General features: G+C 38.8%; 1 protein-coding gene across 3 annotated transcripts in view; it reads right to left on the bottom strand.

The window, feature by feature from the left end:
* Positions 1-682: 682 nt before the first annotated feature.
* Positions 683-24,515, bottom strand: part of LOC100663034 (mitochondrial adenyl nucleotide antiporter SLC25A24) — a 59,115-nt gene continuing 35,282 nt past the window's right edge. For all 3 annotated transcript variants that reach the window (XM_003409532.4, XM_064282473.1, XM_064282474.1), the window contains exons 4-10: positions 22,013-22,124; positions 18,849-19,007; positions 16,148-16,300; positions 10,037-10,144; positions 8,340-8,507; positions 5,206-5,356; positions 683-2,829 (exon numbers count right to left, since the gene is read on the bottom strand). In XM_003409532.4, the coding sequence (XP_003409580.1) occupies positions 2,645-2,829; positions 5,206-5,356; positions 8,340-8,507; positions 10,037-10,144; positions 16,148-16,300; positions 18,849-19,007; positions 22,013-22,124 (1,036 nt within the window). In that variant the 3' untranslated portion in view covers positions 683-2,644. The remainder of the gene's footprint in view (positions 2,830-5,205; positions 5,357-8,339; positions 8,508-10,036; positions 10,145-16,147; positions 16,301-18,848; positions 19,008-22,012; positions 22,125-24,515) is intronic.

Here is a 24,515-nt window from a genome sequence, read left to right as displayed (position 1 = left end):
TTAAACTTAGCAAGTAGCCATCTAAGATGCATCAATTGATCTCAACCCACCTGGATCAAAGGAGAATGAACACAAGGACACAAGGCAATTACAAGGCCAAGAGACAGAAAGGGCCACATGAACCAGAGACTACATCATCCTGAGACCAGAAGAACTAGATGGTCCCTGGCTACAACCGATGAGTGTCCTGACAGGGAACACAACAGAGAACCCCTGAGGGTGCAGGAGAGCAGTGGGACGCAGACCCCAAATTCTGTAAGACCAGACTTAATGGTCTGACTGAGACTGGAAGGACTCCGGTGGTCATGGCCCCCAGACCTTCTGTTGGCCCAGGACAGGAACCATTTCCAAAGCCAACTCTTCAGACATGGATTAGACTGGACAATGGGTTCGAGAGGGATGCTGGTGAGGAGTGAGCTTCCTGGATCAGGTGGACACTTGAGACTATGGTGGTATCTCCTGCCTGGAGGGGAGATGAGAGAGTGGAGGGGGTTAGAAGCTGGTGAAATGGACACGAAGAGAGAGAGTGGAGGGAGAGAGCAGGCTGTCTCATTAGGGGGAGAGTAACTGGGAGTGTGTAGCAAGGTGTATATGGGTTTTTGTGTGAGAGACTGACTTGATTTGTAAACTTACACTTAAAGCACAATAAAAATTATATTAAAAAAACACAAGAAACAAGATGTTTAAAAACAAATGTTGTTGTTGTTTTAATACAAATGAAGCATAAATATGGAGGAGTAACACCAGAAACTATCTTCAACTTGGGGCTTTTTTTCAAAAGACACAAGATCATTTTTTTCCCAAAAATACAAGATGCACAGATAAATCACAGGTACACCTTACAAATTTTAAATAGCAAACAATATAATTCATAATGAACAAGGAAGAGTTTCGCATGTTTCAGCAGCTTGAAATTTCAAAAACGTTAGCAGAATTATTCATTTCCATCATTTTTATGAGTAAAAAAAGAAACACCTAATCACGTATCTTCTATTGACATACATGTATTACTCACAAGGACAAAGCAACCCTGAAGACAGTAAAGTCCCACGCTTATTTTATGTATTATATAAAAATACTCAGACATTTATCAGGAAAAACTAACACAGATGAAAACTATTTCAGAATATGCTTCACAAACACAAGTCCAACATTTCTCTTTGGTTCAGAAAATATAAGAGGTAGGTTCAAATAAAGTAAATGCCTGTGTGTCTCTGGATTTTCAATAAAATGTGGATAATGTATAACAGAAATAATTAGAAACCAAACTTGTCTGAGTTTTAGGGACTAAATTAAAAAGTGATAGGAATACCTTCAACTAACAAATATTTTTCTAAGTCTTAATCACACAAACTTCAGAAAAGGTAGCTGACTACAAAAATTGCTTTAGTAAAATAAAAAATGCTATCACTATTATAAATGAAGTTTTCTCTATCATAGCATGTTCCTAAGACTTGGGGCAAGAGGAAATATGGGCATGTTTATCAATTGGGCCCTTCATTTAAATATAGGTATCTTTTTAAGGTATAAGATCAATACACATGCCTGTTAATATGTTCTGTTCTCTCAAGTTTATGCCCAAATTGAGAATGGTAGGATCAAAGAAATCCAACAGGGAGAGGAAAATAAGGATGTCACTTGCCCATGATCAAACCACTTCATGTCATTAAGACAGAGAAATTTCAGATTGGCAAGAATGGTCCCAACAAGCCTTCCTGGTTAAGATGGAATCTGAGGCAAGAAGTAGAAGACAAAGGGCAGAGAAAAGAGAGACGCTCCTCAGAAGCTGATACAAGCAAAAGGGTTTTTGGTTCCTGCTGCTTTTCAAAGCAATCACAGAATAAACAGAATCTTTCAAATAAGTTATTTTGTGCTGATAATGCAGCGTTAACATACTGACATTTAATCAGCGTGTGATTCCAGGAACCATATAACTGTGCAAGTAAAATGCACAAGTGCCCACTGAAATAAATGTCACCTCATCACTCCTCCTTACCGAAAAATGATATGAATGGACTAGGTAGTCAAGGGCCTTGAAATTCTGCCCGCTATGTTCATTCCTATTCTGCTTAAAGGTAAATAATGATATAAACTCTGTACTGATTTGGCAGCTATAAAAGCTGTTTCAATGCAATGATTTTCTATGTATGGTTCTATGAGGAAATTTGTTAAAGTCTATAAGCATATTAAAAAATAATTTAAGTCTCAGGGTTTTCTGATTGTTCTGTTCTTAAGGAAAAAGACAAGTATAAAGAACTGGCATAAATTTGGACCAACCAAAATAAAGATTAATGATCTATAATTCTACCACACCAAACCAATTTAGTTCAAGGAAGTAGTACATTTTTCAGGTTTAGGATTCAGGGCAGATATCTGCAGGAAGGAGTAATAAGAAAGATAAATACAATTTGGGGGCTTTTAAAAAATTATATGAACTTATCAAAACTATGATTTTAAACAATTCTGTGTATATAAAATTAAGCCAAAATATCTGAAGTGATCATTGATACGCTCTCCCCTTTTATGAAAAAATAGAGTTTTGTTTTGTTTTTTGCCATGGACTTGTTGAAATTCCAGGAGAAAAAGTAACTCCAGAAATAGTTGAGAATTTCAGTAATCACGCTAAAGCAAAAAATTCAACATGTCATTTCTGAGCTACTCCTAAAGTTTGCTTCATATTTTCATAAACCACATAACTGATGCCGACAGCAGGGAGCACCTTCATAAAGTTCGGGGTGATGCCTCTGTAAAGTCCTCTTACTCCTTCTTTGGAAATTATTCGTCGGAAGAGGCCAACCATGTTCAGCTGTGGGGATCCTTCTAACATGGCTAGAAAATAAAAAAGAAACCACCAAGCTAATTTAATATTCAAGCATGTTTCATTTCGTTAGTGATTATTACAATAAATGAGTATGATTCAGGATGATATTCTAGAATACAATGAAAGGATAAAGCCCAAAAAAGTACCCCTTTATGTAATTCTCTTTGTATGGCACCTAATAGTGAGTGCCCTGGCTACAATAATTATGGTAATAACAGTTATTTCTTGAGGGCTTACTATGTGGTAGATACTGTGTCAACTACTTTACACACCAACCCTGCAAGGTGAATATTATTATACCCATTTTGCAAAGATGGTATAAAGATGGAGTAACTTGTCCTAAACCATGTAGCTAGCAAGCAGTAGAGCCAAGATTTGATGGGGTTTTTTTGACTCCAAAGCCCAGGCGCTTTCTACTACACCATGCTGCCACTTTCTCCTCCTCCCCATCAGCCAAGCCCTGAAGACAGAACAGTTCAATTGTGGAGAGCAGGGGAGTATGGGAAAGGCTTTGGGGATCTTGAGAAAAACATAGGGCCCTGGGCCTTGAAAATGATCTCAACAGGCATGAAAGTCAGGGAAAGGAAAGCCCATGTTGCTGGCACAACAAAGACAAGGGCAGGAAAGTGCATATGCTGAGGGAAACAGCTGCTCATTGCACACAGTTATTAGAGAGGCAGAACAGAGAGGCTGGAGGTGGGCAAGGTAGGGATGGGGAAAGGAATATGAGGGTAAAACATAAAGTGGGCCTGGTAGATAAAGGCTTTGAAATTCCCACTGAGAAGTTTGGATTTTACTCTAAAGACACTGAAGAATCATAAAGATTTGCAAACAGGTAGAAAAAGATCAGACCTTTAGTTTAGAAATGGCAAGTCTCTCAGCAATGCAAGGGTCTGAAATGGAACTGGCAGACTGAACAGGGTTGACTTGTTAAGACATGGGTTTGGTACAGTGCAATGGCCATGAGTGAGGGCTCTTGAATCACACTGCCTGGGTTTGAATTCTAGCTCCACCAGTTTACTAAATGTATAACCTTGTGGAGTTACTACAACTCCCTATGCCTCAGTTACTCATCTGCAAAATGGGGATATGATTAGTATCACCCCCAAAAGATGGTTATGATGGTTAAATGAGAGCATAGTTTAGTTTATTACTGCCCATTTTTCTCCCCATATGGTCTTTCTTGCTCCTCAAATATGCCCTGCTGACACAGTGGTTAAAAGTTGAGCTGCTAACCAAAAGGTCGACAGTTCAAACCCATCAACCCCTCCTTTGAAGCCCTGTGGAGCCCTGGTGGTGAAGTGTTTAAAGCATTCAGCTCCTAACCAAAGGATCAGCAGTTTGAATTCACCAGCCACTCCTTGGAAACCCTATGGGGCAGTTCTACTCTGTTCTACAGGCTCTCTATGAGTCGGAATCGAGTCAGCTGCAACGGGTTTGGGTTTTGTTTTTTTGTTGTTGTTTCTTTGGTCTCCTGCCTCGGTGCCTTCACACATGCTTTCCCCCAGGCTAGAATAATGCTCTTTGTTTTTCCACCCCACCTGCCTTGGCCCAGCCAACTCACACTGGTCCTTCAGGTCCCAGCTTAACCAGTGGCCTTCGCCAGCTCCCAGGTAGGTTAGCACCCCTTACCCTATGTTCCCATAGCAAAAGGGAGGGGCCTCAACAAGGCTACTTACTTGTTGAAGGTGTTATCTTCTCCACTCCACAATGGCAGGGATAATAATAATAATAATAAACAATTCCAGCCACCATTTACTAAGAATTTAACAAATGCCAGCCGCTTCACATATATTATTGCTAACTCTTACTACGGAAACCCTGGTGGCGTAGTGGTCAAGTGCTATGGCTGCTAACCAAAAGGTTGGCGGTTTGAATCCACCAGGCGCTCCTTGGAAACCCCATGGGGCAGTTCTACCCTGTCCTATAGGGTCGCTATGAGTTGGAATCGACTCGACGGCAATGAGTTTGGAGTTTTGGTTAATTCTTACTACACTGCAGCTTTCATTCCCACTTACAGATGAGAAAAGGAAAACTCAAAGAGGTTTAAGGCCAGGATCTGAACCCAAATCCATCTAGATACCAAAGCTTATATTCTTAAAACACACATTCTCAACACAGATGGAAAAAGAAAAAAAAAAAGTCTTACGCTTTTTATGTATAAAGCTCAGTACATATAAAGTTCACGAAAGAGGATGATTAGAAAAAGACTGTCTAAAAGGCTCCTTAAGGAAGTGATAATAACCATAATAACAAAGGTTGAGAAACACCATCTTATAGCTACACTCTGTTTCAGTAGAACTTGATACTAAAACTGAGAAGATCCAAACACATACCACTGATGCCCTCCTTCTATCCGCACCATTCTCTAATCAGGAACTCACCTTGTGCCTGCATGCGAGTTCTCACCAAAGCCAGGGGGTAGCTGGCCAGCTGACCACAGGTGCTGGATAAGGCTCCACAGCCCAGCAACACCATGACTCCAGGGTTTACGGTGTCCTTCGCAAAATTATCTAGCCAGTGGGACTTCAAGAGCTGCCAGAGAAACCAAGGATGAAAGACTAACTTTACAACCGCTTTCACTTGCACTCACTGTGAACGTTTTTACGATTCTCCATCTTAGGAGAGACAGGCCACGTTTCTGCAAGATCAGGAGGTACATTCCCGGCCAATACAGGAAGGGGCAGCTCTGCAGAGAGGTGGAGAAGCCACCAGGGACTCAGAGCACGCGAGGTTGCACTGGCTGCTCACTTTCTGCTAAGTAAACCTGAACATCAATAGCGTACCAGACACTGTAGGATCTAAAGAACATTTCTGGCAGTATTAATATGTTAATATACTACTACTGCTACTACAGTTGATTTTTATTATTCTTGGTCATTGTGTTCTATAAAGTCACCACTAAGACTGATAGCAGGGACCAAGTGAGCCCTGGCCTGGGAGGTTTGAGCCAAGATTTGTATTCTCTTGTCTCTCCAGCACAAGAAATGAATGCGTGCTACCCACACCAGTCTCTTGACTTCATCAGTGTCAGCTGCGACCATATACATCGTACAACTTGGTGTTCACTCACATGAGCATATTGTGAATGCCTGCAAAAGCACCGAGAGTATTGATTTGGGGGTACAAATAAATTTTAGCAAGTAGGTGAATTTGCAGAAAGGAATCCACAAATAATGAGGACTGGCTGTAATTGTATCTCATTTTACACTTTACGCACACATCGTTTCATTTCGTCTTTTCAAAAACTCTGACATGGATCTATCGTTCTGATTTCAGAAAGGAGGAAAATTTGTCCCAGGAAGGTTTTTTAATGAGGGCTCAGATTCAGGTCTACTGACCCCCGACCATGCTTGTCACCCCATTATCGTTCAGCCCCTATATTTCCCTTAGGAGGCAATCGTTGGAAGAAATTGTATAAAATGTGTGCTAATACACTTTTTAAATATAAAATATTTTAAGTACATGCAAATATATAAAAAAGAGTTACATAGCTAGTTTAAATGTTTTAATAAAAATTTTAACTGCATACTTGGATCTTGAAGTTAAAAACCTAGATTCAAGTGTCTTATTTAATGTCCATTTAGTACTATAATATGACAACAAACAAAGCCATGAAGGCTAAGAATAACCATGTCTGAGCTACAGAAATAAAGGAATAGAGGTAATTCACTAGAAACTGATAAGCTATTTGCACTAGTAAGGCCAGGAAAGGGGAAAAAAAAAAAAAAAAAAAGGTGGGGTAGGGCTGGGGGGGTGGGGATGCACTCTTTAAAGCATTCAATAATCATTTTAAAATTCCATAAAATATAAATGATCTCTTAAGAACTCCCTCTGTGTCCCATCGTCTATTTTATTCTACCTCCTAGCGACCCATGCTATTATCATTCCTTGCCCCTCAGGTCTCCCTGTCTTTTTTACAGATTAATTAAATTAGTTTGTTCATTCTTTTATTCATTCAGTCATTCAGCTCTTCATTTGACATTTATTCCTCATTGCACTCTGATTTCCAAAACCACTCCTACTGACGCTACTCTCATGACAGCCAACAATAACTTACCATGCCCGTTAAATCCAATTCAGTCCCAATCTTACCTGAACTGTCTGAATCCCCAACCACTCCCTCCTTGACTCTCTCTCCTACATCGGCTTCCAGGTATCACCTTCTCTCCTGGTCATTCTTTCCTAGTCATCTTGCATGGCCTGCTTCCCAAGCTCAACTCTAAAATTTTGAGTGATGATGTTACCAAAACCCAATGTTTTTTACTGCCGCTTGCACTCTAATACCCTCAAATCTTCTTCCCCAGCCTGGAACATTTCTGCCAAGCTACAGACTTATATGTCCACCTACGTCCTGGGTATCTCCACGTAGATGTTAACCAATACTTCAAGTCTCCACGCAGATGTTCACAAATACTTCAAGTGTGATATGTAACCCATCAAATTCATACTCCCCACCCCAACCAAATCTGTTCCTCTTCCAGAGTTCCCTATAATCAATACCAAAGCCAGCAGAATAGCTTTTGAAAATGTAAATCTAATAAATCCCTCACTTAGTTTGTCCTTCAATAGCTCTGTGTTTCACCTTCAGGATAGAAGCCATTCTCCTCAGGCCGAGCAACACAGCATTTCAGGATCTGAACCTATCCCACTTCTCCAGCCTCAGCAACAAACACTGCCAAATCCTACTATATCTCACAATTAACTTTCAATTTTCCGAATCCTCATGCTCTCTAAACTTCCAGGTCTTTGTCTGCCAATAATCTCCCCCAAATCCCAATCCCATTTTGCCCCTAACTGTTCGTCGTCCTTCACAACTCAGCTCAAGAAGTAAAGTCCTCTAAGACAGTTTTCATTACACACTCCTCCTCCCCTCAGCTGTTGGCTGGGTTTCCTCCTCACACGCGCCCTGGGTTACCTCTCTCACAGCGCACTGCCCACCAGACCTTAGGTTTCTTAGAGACAGACACCCGAATCTTTCTTTCAATCTGTAAATCCTCAGTGTCTCATCCAGGACTTGCACAAAGTGTGTACTCAAGAAATGTTTGTCAGTCATAAATTATTAAATGATTTAAGTGTCAGGTGTGAGCCAAGACTGGTATTCTCTTGTCTCTCCAGCATAAGAAATGAATGTGTGCTACCCACACCAGTCTCTTGATCTTATTAATGTCAGATTTTAACAAATCAAAGAAAATGTGCCATTTTTGCTTATTTCCTCTCCCCTACAAAAAATCCCTGGCACCATCTTCTAAGCTGAACAACTATACTTGAATGTGAGCCCACTCTCTTCAATAACAATAACCCTCAAGGAAACAATACAAAACTGACCCCATGCATATGGCAGTTCATATTCAAGACAGTTGTTAAGGAAGATCAAATAACATACCACTGAATCTACTTTTGGTTACAATTACAAACTGTTTTCTGGTGTATATGTACTTCTTCATATAATGTCAAATTCTAATGAGAAGAACTACTGAACCGTATTTTCAGACTCAAAAGATTGTTATAAACTCACCTCATACACAGCAAGATCTATGCCCGCATAAGGTATGATGCCTAATAAGTTGGGAATATAACCTTTGTAAAAAGCTCCCAAGCCTTCATGTTTCATAATCTTCTTGGCACAATCAAATATTCCAGAGTATTGTCCAGTTTTGCCTACAGCCAGCCTCGTTTTTAAAACCTGGATATGAAAGAATATAACAAAATACTTTGTTTATATTAACGCTATCATCATGGAATTCAAAAGAAGCAATTTCACAGAGAAGAAATACGTAAGCATATACTGTTGCTCAAATGACTGTCCAATTTGTTGACGTGTCCTCCCTCACGTATTATCTCTACTGAGGGGCTGAGACCAGAGCCAGGGAGACCTGTTTATTGCAAATGAAAGGACCTGAATGAGGGCAGTGGCAGAGAAAATGGAGAGAAGATACATTTATTGATGTCTTAACAGAACTGAAATGGTGACCGATTAGACATGGTACGTGAAGAAAATGGTAGGATAAAGGATGACTCCGATGTTTCTAGTTTGGAACATAAGATGGGGTGGGGAGGTGGGAAGGTGATGGCAGTCACTGAGATGCAGGACACAAGAAGAAGAAAAGGTGTTGAGTTAGGGTATTTTTTTGAGGGGTGTGTGGAGTAATATGAAAGTAGCGCAACCATTAAGTTTAAGATGGTTACAAAGAAAGCTATATTAATTTACATACCACAAAGCAGTGAAATTTAGGGGTGTATCTTGCTTCGGTCTTATGAGTTACTGAAAAACCCTTTGTGATTATCAGTGAAGATATCCATGTCTACAATATTATTTTTGCTCTTCAGGAGTCACTTAACATTTTCTGTAAAAAGCCAGATAGTAAATATTTTAGGCTTTGCAGGCCTAAAATATCAGGTCGCTGCTGTATGTTCTTTTTCTTTTTAAGCAACCTTTTAAAAATGTTTTAAAAGGTAAAAGCCATTCTTAGCTCTAAGGCTGTACAAAATAGGCCACGGGACAGTAGTCTGCCAACCTGCGCTCTAACGGAAGGATGTCTAATTAGGATTAACATCACCTACTCGAATCCTGAGGTTCCATTATTAAATTTATGGTACAGAAACTCTTTAGAGAGGAATGCGAGTTCTAATTCTCACCAACACTGTGGCAGCCAGCCTCCAAGATGGCCTCCAGCAATCCCTGCCTACTGCTGTTCACACCCTTGTGTAGTCCCCTCCCATACTCTAGCAGAGTTGGTCTGGGTGACCAACAGAACATGGCAGAAGTGACAAAAGACTGCAGCTTCTGTCTTGAGCACTCGCTCACTCTCACTCTCTATCTCTCAGGTCACTGACTCGGGGAAGCCAACTGCTATGTTATGAGGATACTCGGGCAGCCTATGGAAACACCTACATGGTAAAGAATCAATGTCTTCGACCAGTAGCCAGTGAGGACCTGAGGCTTGCAAACAGCCACATGAGTAAGCCTGGAGGCAGGTGTGCGTTCAGTTGAGCACTGAGGAGCTTAAAGCCCCAGGTGACACCTTGACTGCAGGCTGAAAGACCCTGAGCCAGAGGCACCCAGGTAAGCTGTTCCCAGATTCCCAACCCAGAGACACTGTGAAATAACAAATGCTTGGTATTTTAAGTTGTTAGTTTTGGGATAATTTGTTTCATAGCAATAAATTACTAATACAAACATCATCAGACTTCAGACTTCACAATGGTTCTTACCTCCATGGGATAAATAAAAGTCTGTGCAGTCGCTCCAGCCATGGAACCCGAAATAAATCTCTCGAAGGTCCCTATCTTTTGTCCCTCCTCAGTAAGCAACTTCTTGTACTGTATGAATGAGTTTTTAAAAGTACATCAATACCAAATACAAATCAGTTCCTACAAATCAATTAACTGACAACGTGTCTCAAAATGCATACGCTGTGTTAACAATACCTAGCAGAAAGGCAAGGCTAAAACGTGAATACACTGAGTTTACTGGACAGTGGTTTTCCAGTTAGGTACCCACAGATGGGGCCAAGGTGCTCCTTTGCTGAAACAAAACAGCAGCATTCTTTCCCAGATGCACAGGAAATAAGGGATTGTTTTAGGGTATTTTCCCCCCAAATTTTTCTAAGATAAGTTTATTCTTATCAGCATAAATAAAACTAGCGAATAAGTCACACACAAAATTAAAAAAACAGAAAAAGTCTGTGTAGGTAACCTGTATAATTACACTAACATGTGAACCCCAGGGTCTGCCTAGCCCGCTAAAGCGACCTGACATGGTTGGTTGGACCAAGGGTGGGAAACTGACCTAAGTGCAGCCAAAATAGCAGCTGGGCAGGATGTCAACATCAAGGGCTCCAGAGTGAGGCAGACCTGGGCTACAATCCCAGAGCCCTGTGGCCCCACTCATGCTCACAAACATGTCCGACTTGCAGTTTCCTCATCTGTGATGACAATGCCTACACTTCATGGGATTGGTCAAAGGAGTGAGTGAGATAATACATGCTACATAGTACAGTGCTAGGCACACGCAAGTGTTCAGTAAATATCTTTTTTTTTTTTACTAATATATTATCTTTAAACACTTGGGAGAGAAAAGCTCTGCCCAAATATAGACTGAGGTCAGTAGCCAAGCAAACCAGACCGCTTCTCTCAGAAACGTGAGGAGGGTCTACAAAGGTAATCAGCTGCTGACACTAGAGAGAGACATGGATACATCAACAGAGAGAAGCTGATATACAGAAGGTAAGGGTCAGTGATGTTCTACATGCTGGACTTCTCTGAGGATTCATTCCTTATGGCCACACCCATCCTTACAGCGATCTCCATTCTCAGCTAGCCAGAGTTTTTGCTCCTTAAGACCTAAAAAAGTCCCCAGGTGGTGCCTAAAAAGCCCAATGCAATACACGACACACCCATACTTTCTCTTAGTAAAACTGTTTCTTTGCTCATGATAAAGATTAAATCTATTGTTTCATGAAGTTCCCCAGATAGCAGCTACTCCCCCCAGAAGAGATCAGTGCTTCTAGGTGCTCTGTGTCCTGACTGTACCAGAATCTTAAGTAAAACTTTTCTACATGGGCCCTGTTAATTTTCCAGCACATTAGATTATCACCATCATTAAATGTAATTCGTTAAAAACCTTCCTGCACTTTAACAGAAACCATGTAGGGGGTACATCTTGTACCCCCCATGGCACAAAGGTACTCAGTGAATATTTCATGATTAATGAGGAATAAGTATTTAAAGGGCAGGAGCTTGGGGCAGCTCCTGTGCCCCCAAACATATAATACATGGAGGGAAGAATTGAGGACATAGAGGCTATAAAGTGCTGGGCACTGTGCCAGGCACTTAACCCTGTGCTACCAAGCCTAATTCCCATCTTTGAGATGAGGCAACAGTCAGACAGACTTTAAGTGGTGTGCCCAAGGCCGAAGAATTCAATTTTTCCAATCGTTCTGTCTGTCTCAGTTCCCTCTTCCATTTGTTAGAATACCTATTTCAATCTTCTCCATTTTCCTCCAACTTTCAACGCCACTTCTTCCCTTACTCTCAGGACAGATCCTCTCTTAGAAATTCAAGGGAGAACAGAGAGACCATCAGACAGGAATATCTTGGTATTCCTGTCACCCCTCACCTAATTGTCCACTTCCATGAGTATCTTCCTTCTTTCCAAGCTGGTATAAGGGAAGTCCTGTAGTCAGAGGCTATTCCTTCTAATACTCTCTGGATCATAACTATTTCTCCTCCAGTCCCTTCCCATCCCACCCCATCCTACACACACACACACAACTTCCTCTGCATTCATCAATCTGCTACATTCATCAATTTCCCTCACCTTATTTTTAACTTCCCTCTTTGTATCGGCATGCTTCTTTCAGTATAGAAACATTAAAATAAGTCAAAACCCTCTCTCCACCTTACATTCTTGTTACCTATCATTCTCTTTTCTCCTTCCCTTCACAGTCAAGCTCCCTGAAAAAGTTGGCTACACTGTCCAATTTTCTTCACCTTCTATTTAGCTTAGCTCATTTCAGTATGGCTTCTCACCTCATCACTGCACTGAAAGACTTATACCAAGTTTACATATCTCTGGGTTGATAAATTCTAAAAGATAGTCTTTGGCTCATTTCACCACCCTGCAGTATTAACCTTTCAGGAAACCCTTCTCTTCTACTGACTTCCCTGCATTTCCTCCTGTCTCTCTGACCATTCCTGCTCAGTCTTCTTTCCAAGTTTCTCCTTCCACTTCTCCCTTTGGGCTTTACTTCTTTGAAATTCCTTTGGACTATATTCTCAGAATTTCATTTTATAAGCTCTTCTTGAGTGATCTTACTCATTCCAATGGTTTCAACTCAATAAAAACCTCCCTATCAAAGATCTCTCTCTGAATTTCTAGATGACAGATCCACTTACCTACTGGACAGATCCACACACCTGTCTCATAGTGTATGGATTGAACTGTGTCCCTCAAAAAGATATGTTGGAGTCCTAGCCCTCTATACCTGTGACCATGACCTTGTTTGGAAATGGATTCTTTGAAGATGTTATCAGTTAACAGGCAGTCATACTGGAATAAGGAGGACCTTAATCCTATATGAATGGTGATTTTGTAAAAGAAAAGAGACATAGGGAGACACAGAAAGACCACCATGTGACAATGCATCTACATGCCAGTGAACGTCTGGGGCTACCAGAAGCTAAGTGAGACAAGAAAGGATCTTCTCCTAGAGCCTTTGGAGAGAACACGGCCCTGCCAACACCCTGAATTTAGACTACTAGTCTCCACAACTGTGAGACAATAAATTTCTGAGGTTTAAAGCCCCTCATTTTTTTGGATTTTGTCATGGCAGCCCTAGGAAACCAATACACAGAGGCATCTCAAACTCAGCATGATGAAACCTGACATTTTCCTCCAAAATCTATTCCTCTTATTGTATTCTCTATGCTTCCAGTTGCTGAAGTCAGGAATCCGAGTGTCATCCTTGATTTCTCTTCCCGCCCCCCCATCTCCAATCAGCCACTGAGCTCTGATTTCATTTCCAAAACATTTTTCTGTTATTTCACTTTTTCTCCAATCTCAGCTACCACCTTATACTAGTGCTCATGGTTTCTTACCTGAATTACTGAAATATTTCCTTAAATAGTCTCCCTGCCTCCAGTCCAGCCTCACTCTCCTCCAATACATCCTCTACTCTTCTACCAGGTTGAGCTTTCTTAAATGTAATTGTACTCACATCACATCCCTACATAAGATGCTTCAATAGGTCTCCACCATCTTCACAGTAGAAATCCAAACTCCCTTCACACTGCTTCCTGTCTACCTGCCGGCCTTCTTGCATTGTTACCTTTCCAAGCACACAATTCGCTACACTTGAGCCATAGTGAACCACCTTCAACTGAATGAATGATACACTCTCGTGCCTAAGCTTCTGTCTCCATGTTGCTCCTTCTGCTTGCAATATCCATCTTTCTCCTCATCTTAACTGGCCTGAGACTCAGGCTGGTTTGGTTTGGGCTCCAATTCCAGTTCTGGTGGTTTTGTCTTTCCACTCATTCAGTAAGGATTTATTTGCATTGAACAAAGTGCTGGTAATACAAACACGAAAACAAATAGCTATTGCCTAAGGAAACGCAGTCTCATTCAGGAGAGACACAAGTACTGAGGTAATCAGAATTCAGTGTGCAAGTTCTGAAATGGAGGAAATCAAAGGGAACTAGAAGAGTGCAGAATAAAGACATTAATCCAGATTGGGCAGCACGGTTGTTGGCGGAGGTTTCCAGGAGGAAATAACTCCTGAGTAAAGTCGTGAAGGACTTCACCACCATATGACATGGAAAGAGAAATGGTATGTGTTTGTATGTGCTGGTGGGGCAGAGGTCCCCCAGGGATATGCAAGCAAAGATGAAGAGACAGGCAGTATCCAGGTAGACAACAGGCATAGAGATGGAGAAGGGTGACAGGTCTGAGGGCAGTTAATCTATAGAAGCCAGCTAAAACCAGGAGAACCCTACACCACACTGCCACACTGCAACCCTGTCATTGATACAATTACACCATTGTGGTAATGACAGCCCAAACAGACCACAGCTTAACCTGAAACTGATAATGTGTTTGAAAAAGCTACTTATCAGGCTGAAAATATCCTTTTCTTAATTTTCTAAACCACTAGTTAGTTATTCAATGAACAGGACCTATCTGAACCCAGAAGTAAGCTAGCTAGGTACTTCAGGAAATCTGAGAATACTATTTACCCTTCAGTAATTTACAACCCCCTAGAAATACAATGGGATTTCCATCATCCAACGGAAAATCAGATATTCTCCAATTCAGTGCTCTAAGGAGACTGGGCAAGGGAGGTATTGGTTTTGGTTGGGATGCTTAGGAAACACTTCTACGAGGCGGCTGGCCTTAAGAGGTTCCTGAAGGATGAACAGACCTTGAAAAGGAGAGGAGAAAACAGAAGGACATAATAGGCCCCAAGACCACAAGAATACTACACCACTTAGGGAGCTTTCTCTTCATCTGTAAGAAAAGTTAGTGGTAATAGTGGTATTAGTAAGAAGAGTTAGCACGCAGAAATTAGAGTACTGTAAATAGGGCCCAGAAAGGAGTCTTGTTAAATGGAAGCAAAGGATACCTATTAGTAATGTCCAAGGTAAGAATCAGACAAGTGGCATAATATGTGATACACACATTTGTTTGTAATACGAGGGACCTTCAAAAATACCAAACTCCTTGCATATTGAGATAATGGTTTTATTCTTGAATATTTACTTATTTTAGGCTCTGGCTTTCTGGTCATAAAATCCAAGTATGTGGTAACAATAACATAAGAGTATCTAAAACCTTAGCACTTACTAGCTGTGATTTGAATTCTCAAACACTAACAGAAAAAAGAAAAAAATAAATAGGAATAAAAATCCTTCCCAAAGATAGGTTCTAAGCAAAATCTGTGAGGCTAGTTTTCTTTCAACATTTTTCTCCGCTTCTCTATTTCCTAAGCCAAGAAAAGGAAACCACTGAACTTTGTAATCTTAATAATGTTTTGATTCTTCAAGAACAAAACACTCTCCAAAATGATTTAAAATCTATTTAAAATAATACAAAAAAATATCAGGTAGAATTAAATTTCAAGGCCCTTATAGTCTATGATAAACAGTGATGGAAGAAATAATGAAAAAATTCTTGTGGATTCTCTACTAGGCAGCCCTGGTAATGACCATTAAGAGAAGTCAAACTCACTACTGAATTTCTTAACATCAAGTTAGGCTGAAGCAATTATCTTAAACAAGGGAAGTCAACAAAAATCAACACATAAATTGGATTTAGAGGTAAAATCATTTATTCATTCAACAAACACTTACTTATACCAGGCTTTGTTTAGGTCCTGGAGTACATGGAGAAGCCCTTGCCTTCATGGCCCTTTCAATTGAAATTCAACTCAATTTTATAGCAATGTCAGATTACACAAAGAACTTCAACTTAGAAGTTCTCCTTCCAGATATTAGACTGGAATACTGTCATTGAACTTATTAATGTACAGCTTCTACTCTGAATTCAAAATGAAAAAGCTAAAATTCTACCTTTCCTTTAAAACCTACTTAGAAAAGAACACAAAAGCCTTTCTTTATGAACGATATGAAATTCAGAATCACAGAATTTCATCTAGAGGAATCTCTGCGTTCATCTAGTCTAATTTCTCATAAGAGAAATTCCTCGTGGAATACATATGAAAAATGGAGTACAACAATAATCCCAACAGCACTGTATGCTAATCTTTATTAAATCAGTTTACTAACTCCTCTTTGTTAATAAATTCCACAGGCAGTAACAATTACCTGTTCATATGCCCAGAATTTAACAGCAGTCTCAGGAGCAATTTTAATGACATTTGTACCATTTCCTCTCCAAAGGGAACGGACACCTCCTTCTTTCACCATCTGTCGAAAGCCACCAACTAAGTTCATTTTGTCTGATTTTGAGCCATGAACCTAAAAATTAAAGCAAAATGATGTAAAATATACGTGGCATGTATTGTTAACTATTTCAAGAGTAACGGTATGAACTACTCTCTTTTTAATATCATTTATAAATATAAGATGTATTTGAAAATATAGAAGATTGAGAGAATACATAATGCTGGGAGGAATGATTACCATCATTTTAGAGACCTGTACCTGAACCTAAAAATAATCAGTTTTCTTCAGCCAGGGAAAGTAGACAGAGGATGTGATCAAAATCAAAATTATTATGAACCACACCTGGAAGATAACGTGAACCAAACTATGCAATATTAGGCTATGGAGCACCTTTGGGAACTTGAACAAGTTAAGTTTAATACAAAATATGTGCACTGCAGGTAAAATAGTAACCCCTCCCCACAAGCAGCACCAGAGACATGGAATATAAACGGGTCTGAAAATGATTTGGACACGTGTGAATATCAGAAGCACAGACGCTGGAATGCACACAGTCTGATGCCAACAATAAAAACTGCACCTTCTATGGCGTATCTCAAGGCCTCTAGGCCATCAACTCAAGACAACATGGGCCAGCTGCCTAGTCCGGTGAGTACTGATGAATTCTTTGGCTTCTACGACAGATGTAGTAGTAACTACTACATACTAAGATGTACTAGACCTTACTGTTGCCTATATGTAAAAACTGATTAAATCTAATAAACGAAAAATAACCAAAGAAATGAGCTATTCTTTTGATTGTTTCAGCTTACACAAAATGAGTGGGATACCACCAAAAAAAAAAAAAAAAACCAAAAAGCTAAATCTATTACTATACATCTTAAAATAAGAACACTTTGGAAGCTATAAGTTACTAATAAATGTTCCATTTATATAATTCATCGGACAAATGAATAAAATCATCACAGATACAGAGTCTTACTCTGCAATTTCTCTAATACATATCCCTGTCCTGATGCATGAGGAAACTCACATAGTGCTTGAGGGACATCAGCAATCTTCAGCCAACAAATTTTGTTCCCTTTCATTGCCTTCCATTTCAGACGATATAGGTCATTTCCTACAGCAGTCTATTTCTTATCTGTGCAAATAGGACTCTAATAGTCACTGAAAAACGGGCTAATAAATTTGCTTTTCTAAATTCCAAGTAAGCCTATACTGCTCCCAGAATATAAGCTTTTTGAGTGAAAAATAGCTAAATTACTCTTTGCCTCAGTTTTCCTTCACAGCATTTAATACAATTACACATACAGTAGGTGCTCAATAGTTACTTTTGAAATTGTTACATTTTAAGTACTAGAAAAATGTCACGCTGGAATCAGACCTGTAATTTTGTTTACAATGATGTCACATTAGACTACATTGGTGAGTTCTATGTTCTCATTTTACAAGTAAGGAAACTGAAGTCCAAAAAAAAAAAATCCATTTTATTTTAAACTTCACAATAAATTTTATGACAAAAGAGAAGATGAATGCTTATCTGAGTTCTCTCAAAGTTAACTATTATTCCTGAAGAAAAAAAACACACACACACACACACACACAAAAACCCTCCCCCCTTTTTATTTAAAGCATTATCTTTGCCCCTAAATATATTTTGGTATTTGGACACATTCTGAATGGATTTTAGTTTAAAATATTGCCATAAATCTTTTCATATAAAAATCTAGGGACAAATATTAAAAGTGGTGACCACAGGTATAACAAACACATTTAAAAAATAACTTTTAAGTAACTACTATGTTCTAATAGTGTATTCCAGTATATCACACATTTTCACATACTTTATATCACTAAATTCTTACAACCGCCCTTGTTAGGTATTTTTATTCTTATTCTAGAATGAAGGAAAACAAGACCTCAGGGGTTTCATGCAGTGGGAAAACCACAGGCTTTAGAGCCAAAGATACCCCATTCCTCCCCTAATTTGTTGTGAAGAAAAAATTACTTTAATTCTCTGAGTGTCAGATTCCTCAAGGGTAAAATGAGGCTAAAGTATCTATCTCAATGGGCTGCAGTGACGCTTCAATGGGTTACCATAATGAGCACCAAATAAATATTCATTCCTTTCCTTTCCCTCTTTCTTTCCTCTTAGATCAGGCCAAGGCTACACTGCCAATAAATAGCAGTCAGTATATGAATCCAGGTCTTTTTCTCCTAAACTCAGCTTAAAAAGAATTTTAAAAATTACACCCTTGTTTCAAGATTCTAGAACTCAGAAATATACCACTTCTGAAAAAGTACATAAAATAGAAGTAAAACACAAATAATTTAAGGAGAATCCTACAAAAACAGCTGAAGTTTTTTTTAATTAAATATTTGAATCGTCATAGAATGCCAAAGGTTAAAACTTCATTACATACATGTACCAACATGTCAAAATTTGATAGAATATAAAAATATGTCCATGAACTGAATTTAGAGTTAACAGCAACAAAATAGAGATTCTTTAAACCTATGAAAGACTATTACTGAGAAATTTTAAAATTTCTTCTTAAAAGCATCATTTTTTTTTGTTTTGCATTGTTTTCAAACTTAGAGACATGATGGTAAAACTCACCTGCATCATGACTTTCAGACGGTCCAAAGGGGCAGTGCTCGTTCGAGAGACGGCACCAGCAACACCTCCTGCCAAAAGCTGTCTCCACCACTGTCCAGATATTTTTTCATCTTCTGTGAATTCATCTGGTATAGTTAAACTATCCCCTATGTCAATTCCCTGTTAAAATGGAAAGAAGAACCCCATGTTGCTTCTATTAAAAATAGATTACTGCAGAAGCGTTTTGTCCTAGGGAACAATCAAATGTTATTTCATACTTAAGGTCAACTTTATTTCTTAGAAAGTACACTGAACCAATCTGAGCATGCAGATTATTGTAACCACCTCTCTTAGTCACCAAGTGCTGCTATAACAGAAATACCACCAAGTGGATGGCTTTAACAAAGAGAAGTCTATTTTCTCACAGTAAAGTAGGCTAAAAGTCCAAATTCAGGGCGTCAACTCCAGGGGAAGGCTTTCTCTATCTGTGGGCTCTGGAAGACAGTCTTTCTCAGTAATCTTCCCCTAGACTAGGAGCTTCTCTGCAGAGGAACCCCAGCTTGTAAAGGATGCGCTCTGCTCCCGGTGCTGCTTTCTTGGTGGTGTAAGGTCTCCAACTCTCTCCTTGCTTTCCTTTCCTTTAATCTCTTGAGAGATAAAAGGTGGTACAGGCCACACCCCAGGGAAACTCCCTTTACCTAGGATCAGGGAGGTGACCTGAGTTTAAGAATGGTGTTACAATTCCACCCAAACCCTCTCAACATAAAATTACAATCATAAAATGGAGGACAACCACATAATACTGGGAACCATGGCCTAACCAAGTTGATACGCACATTTTTGGGGGGGACATAATTTAATCCATACCACCCTATTCATACTAAATTAACTGTAGTATAAGTTCGCAAGAAATGAAAATTACCATAATTACAAAAACCAAGAATTACCACTTTCTTTCTTCATTGATTCAGAGTATCTTTTCCTGACCTAAGCCAGAACGAATGTACAACATTCTACCAGGTGTCGTGAACGCTTTTTAGCTACAGCCACATTTCATAATGCTAGAAAATTGTTCTAACGGGCAATGATATTGTCTAAAAAATTAGTTTGCAAATTCTTCAAAGATACTTCCTTTTCCTCAAAATTATATCTACATTATACTTTCACAATATGCTTAAAGCATATATATTAAAATTAAATAAAAAACTTGCATATGAAGACTCTTAAGCTCATTTTTATGCAGACTGTCTATAAATATTTTTTTTAATTTGACTTATAATTTAAAAAATACTATAGGGTTATAAAATTTTGCTAATAGGGAGGTATTATTTTAAATGACCCCCAATCTATTCTAAATATTATTATAGATTACACACATAGTTTGAGAGCAGTTTTTTTTCATTGTATTTTAAGTGAAAGCTTACAGTTCAAGTCAGTTTCTCATACAAAAACTTATACACACATTGTTATGTGACCCCAGCTGCTCTCCCTACAATGTGACAGCACACTCTTTCTCTCCACTGTGTATTTTCCACGTCCATTCAACCAGCTCTTGTCTCCCTCTGCCTTCTCATCTCGCCTCCAGACAGGAGCTGCCCACATAGTCTCATGTGTCTGCTTGAGCTAAGATGCACACTCCTCACCAGTATCATTTTATGTCTTATAGTCCAGGCTAATCTTTCTGTGAAGAGTTGGCTTCAGGAATGGTTTTAGTTTTGGGCTAATAGAGAGCCTGGGGATCGTGACCTCTTGGGGTCCCTACAGTCTCAGTCAGACCATAGGTCTGGTCTTTTTACTAGAATTTGAGGTCTGGATCCCACTCTTCTCCTGCTCCATCATGGATTCTCTATTGTGTTCCCTGTTAGGGCAGTCATTGGTAGCAACTGGGAGAGAGCAAAGTTTTATAATAATATTTTTATAATTTTATTATAGAAATGATTTCAGTGTAAAAAAAAATTATAAGTGAGAACGTAAGGTTAAGGAGCTATGTGCTATGGTAGTAATCCACTCTGCCTTCATTTTGCTATCAATAAAAGGTTATGTGATTTTTAAACTCAAATGTTACCAACTATTCCCAAATATATCATTAGAATATGATCATGTAAATACACCCTCACATAAGTACAAAATTTATCTAGGCAACTGAACTACTAATATAGTATTGTCTTATACTCACAGTTGAAAAGCCATTAATCACTAATAATTTTACAATGTTCTGTGTAAGTCTAAACAGTTACTAGAGGCAATGTGAATTCTTGGCTTCACTTAGTGTGATGAAATTCTTTTAATGTCTTTGTATATATCAAATTTACTGAAATCCATGAAAGAGTATAGAAGACAAGCCCATCAGGGGAAAAAAAAAAAAATCCTCCAGAGAGCTCCCATTGATTTCAGGAGCAGACTGCACAATAAATAAAACTTCATATTGGCCATCATCAATGGCCAAGGAGACAGATTCAGTCATGAAGCACTGGGATTATTTAGGCAGTACTGTATCTGTAAAAGGTAAAGGCCTATTACTCTCATACTCCTAAGGCTAATAGGAAACCCTGGTGGCACAGTGGTTACGTGCTATGACTGCTAACCAGAAGGTCGGCAGTTAAGTGCATCAGGCACTCCTTGGAGACTCAATGGGACAGTTCTATTCTGTCCTATAGGGTCGCTATGAGTTGGGATCAACTCAACGGCAGTGGGTGGGAAGGCAGAATAAACAAACAAACAAACAAAAACCCTAACCCATTGCTGTGGAGTCAATTCCAGCTCATAGCAACAATGTAGGACAGAGTACAGCCACCCCATACGGTTTTCAAGGCTGTAATCTTTATGGAAACAAGACTGCCACAAATTTCTCCCATGAAGCTGGTGGTGGATTTGAACCACCAAACTTTCAGTTAGCAGCCAAGTGCTTACTTAATATAAATACAAAATGGACAGCTTATCATCGTCAAAGGAGTGCCTCTTCCAAATTCTGTGAGTCTGGCAAAAAGAGATACTACGTCTTCAGGGTTTATGCAGTCTTGAGGATTTTTTAAAGATACTCTAAACATATGCCCAACAGAATGAACAGTTAAGGAGCTACTGAGACTTGTACCTCCTGGCTGCAGTACAGGATGCTCTTGGGTGATAGCTGTATCTACGTCTTATAGCTCTAAGTAAGTACAAACTAACACATAACACACACTTACAGTAGAATGTTTCCAGAAACGGATAATTTCCTCAATGTCTGTAGCAGGATTAAATAAGAAATAGTCCCTCCATTCATTCCAGTCCACGGTCATCGTCCCATCAGCATCAATGCTGAAAATAAAAAGACTCTGATTAAAGAATGAAACAAAATTGATAAATAAAACTAACGATACTGGTTATCTGACAAAGTAACAGTTTCTTTTCCAACTGAATACAGTCATGCTTTGCTTAACATACATGATATGTTCTGTGAAACAGGACATTATATGATTTGCACATTGTGTGAACACAAGATCGGATGCTGCTGCCTACGAGTCAAAGCATACACTGTTATATGGTAAACTTTTTATTTTTAAGTAGAGAAAGTCCACATTAAAATAACGATAGACAGTAGAGTACATACATAAGCCAGTAACATAGGCATTTATTATAACTATCAAGACAGACGTATTATAGGTTACGTATGTACTGTACCATTACACGCCTGGCAGCGCAATTACTTTGTATAAAATAGACATGAGATACATATGTTGTGTGGGGGAAGCTACTGCATTCACTACACCTGGTTACGTCCACCACGTTCTATTCTCTGACTGGAATTTCTGAACTCTATTAAAACCTCATGGGACTACTGACACATGTGCCATCGGACATTGCCCGAACAGACATTATGCAGAGCGTGACTGTATTTTTCTTAAATTAAAAATCTCAATTCACATGCATAGGTTGTTGGAAATGGCAGCAAGCATTTAATGTTCCTGTCAGATAGTTTTAATTATCTAGATAAAAATGGAATCCAAAATTAGAGAGAGCTCTCAGTAAAGACTACCATATTTCTACACAAATAACACATGCCTTCTATGTTTGACAAACGCTTCCTCCCCTGTGAGGTATGTTCGTAAGCATACTATGCTAATTTTTTTTACAGCAACATGTAAGAAAATTGTGCTTATGAAAATGCCCTGTGGGGATGAAGGAGTGCTTGGCAAACAAACATAGAAGACATGCGTTATTTGCGTAAAAATAAGAGTACTTTCATTATTCTGTTAAACACTAAGTCAATTAGCTATCAAACTCAAAAGCAGAAAGGTTTGGGGAAGTAGTAATGAGTAGATTCATACTCCATTTTTTCTTGCATCAGCTCAGGAAGTATTTCTTAATGTTCTAACATTTGCACGTAACTTTAAAATATACTCAAAATACACTATCAGTTTCCAAGTTAAGAAAATTAACAAGTGATTGTAGAAAATCAAACTCTTTTATGATTGGGCCTTTCAGTCTTAAGAAATCCTGTATCTCATCTTCAATATTTAAAATTAATACATTTTAACCTTAAAAATTTATTATTAACTTTTTGCTCCTTTTACAAGCTTCATGGCAATAATGCCATTGGTATTTGTTTTTCCTAAGCACAAATCTGAATTAACTATGCCAGGATTTATGACTGTTTTGTTCACTACTATTTTTTTTTATATACCCAGCACCTAAAGTGTCTGGCACAAAGAAGATGCCCATTTGTTTGTTGAATGAATTCATGTCTCTAAAAAAAAAAGAAAAAAGCTTTGATGTCTCCTCCAAATTTCACATTTCTTCTGTAATTTGTGTGAAAATGATTCACAAAAATGAAGTCCAATAAAATCCAGATATTTATTATTGTGCTTTCTACTACCACTTTCTATTTTGATCTGCACATGTGAAATTACACTTAAAATTTCACTTGTTCCAGTACACAGGTATTAAGATTCTATATTTCCATGACAGTCCTGGTCACTATTCATGCTTATCACATTACTCTAAGTTATAATACTGATGGCTTTATTGTTATCATTATTTTATATTTTAATATAATTTTTGAGCCACTTGTTTTAATTGGGGATGTAACATGACACAACTGTAACAAATCAGGTAAATTTAAAAATGTAAATAACTTATAATTAACATGAAAATGCTTTAGCCAAGATGAACCAACCTGTAAACTGAATCATAGTCAAAATGAACTGAACAGTGAACAAACAACCTCTCTTTTCTCATATTCTACTCCCCCCACAGCCATTCTACCCATACTGGCCTCCTTGCTGTTCTTCAAAGGTGTCAAGCACATTTCTACTTAGGACCCTCTGCTGGTGGGAAAATTCTTTCCCCAGTTATCCAGGTGGCATACCCACTCATCTTCTTCAAGTTTGGTTCAAATGTTATCTCCTTCACAAGGCTTACCCTAACTATCTTCTTAATACTGCATGCAATCAATCTGCTATCACCACCCACAGCCCTCCCCACCACCTCCACATTCCCAATTCCCTTTACTTGCTCGTTTTTCCCCATAGCACTTATCTTCTAATATAATGAGTAATTTACTTATTATGATTATTTGTTGTCTGACCCCATTCCCAAACTCCCCCACATGCATACATAAGCATATTCCACAAAGACAAGGATTTTTGCTGATTCTGTTAACTGATATAACCTTGCACAGAGTAGGTACTCAATAAATATTTATTGAAT

The sequence above is a fragment of the Loxodonta africana genome, chromosome 3, assembly GCF_030014295.1.
Source record: "Loxodonta africana isolate mLoxAfr1 chromosome 3, mLoxAfr1.hap2, whole genome shotgun sequence".
In the NCBI taxonomy this organism is placed as follows: Eukaryota; Metazoa; Chordata; class Mammalia; order Proboscidea; family Elephantidae; genus Loxodonta; species Loxodonta africana.
Note: the sequence above shows the minus strand (reverse complement) of the source record. Positions and strands in the feature narration are given on the sequence as shown.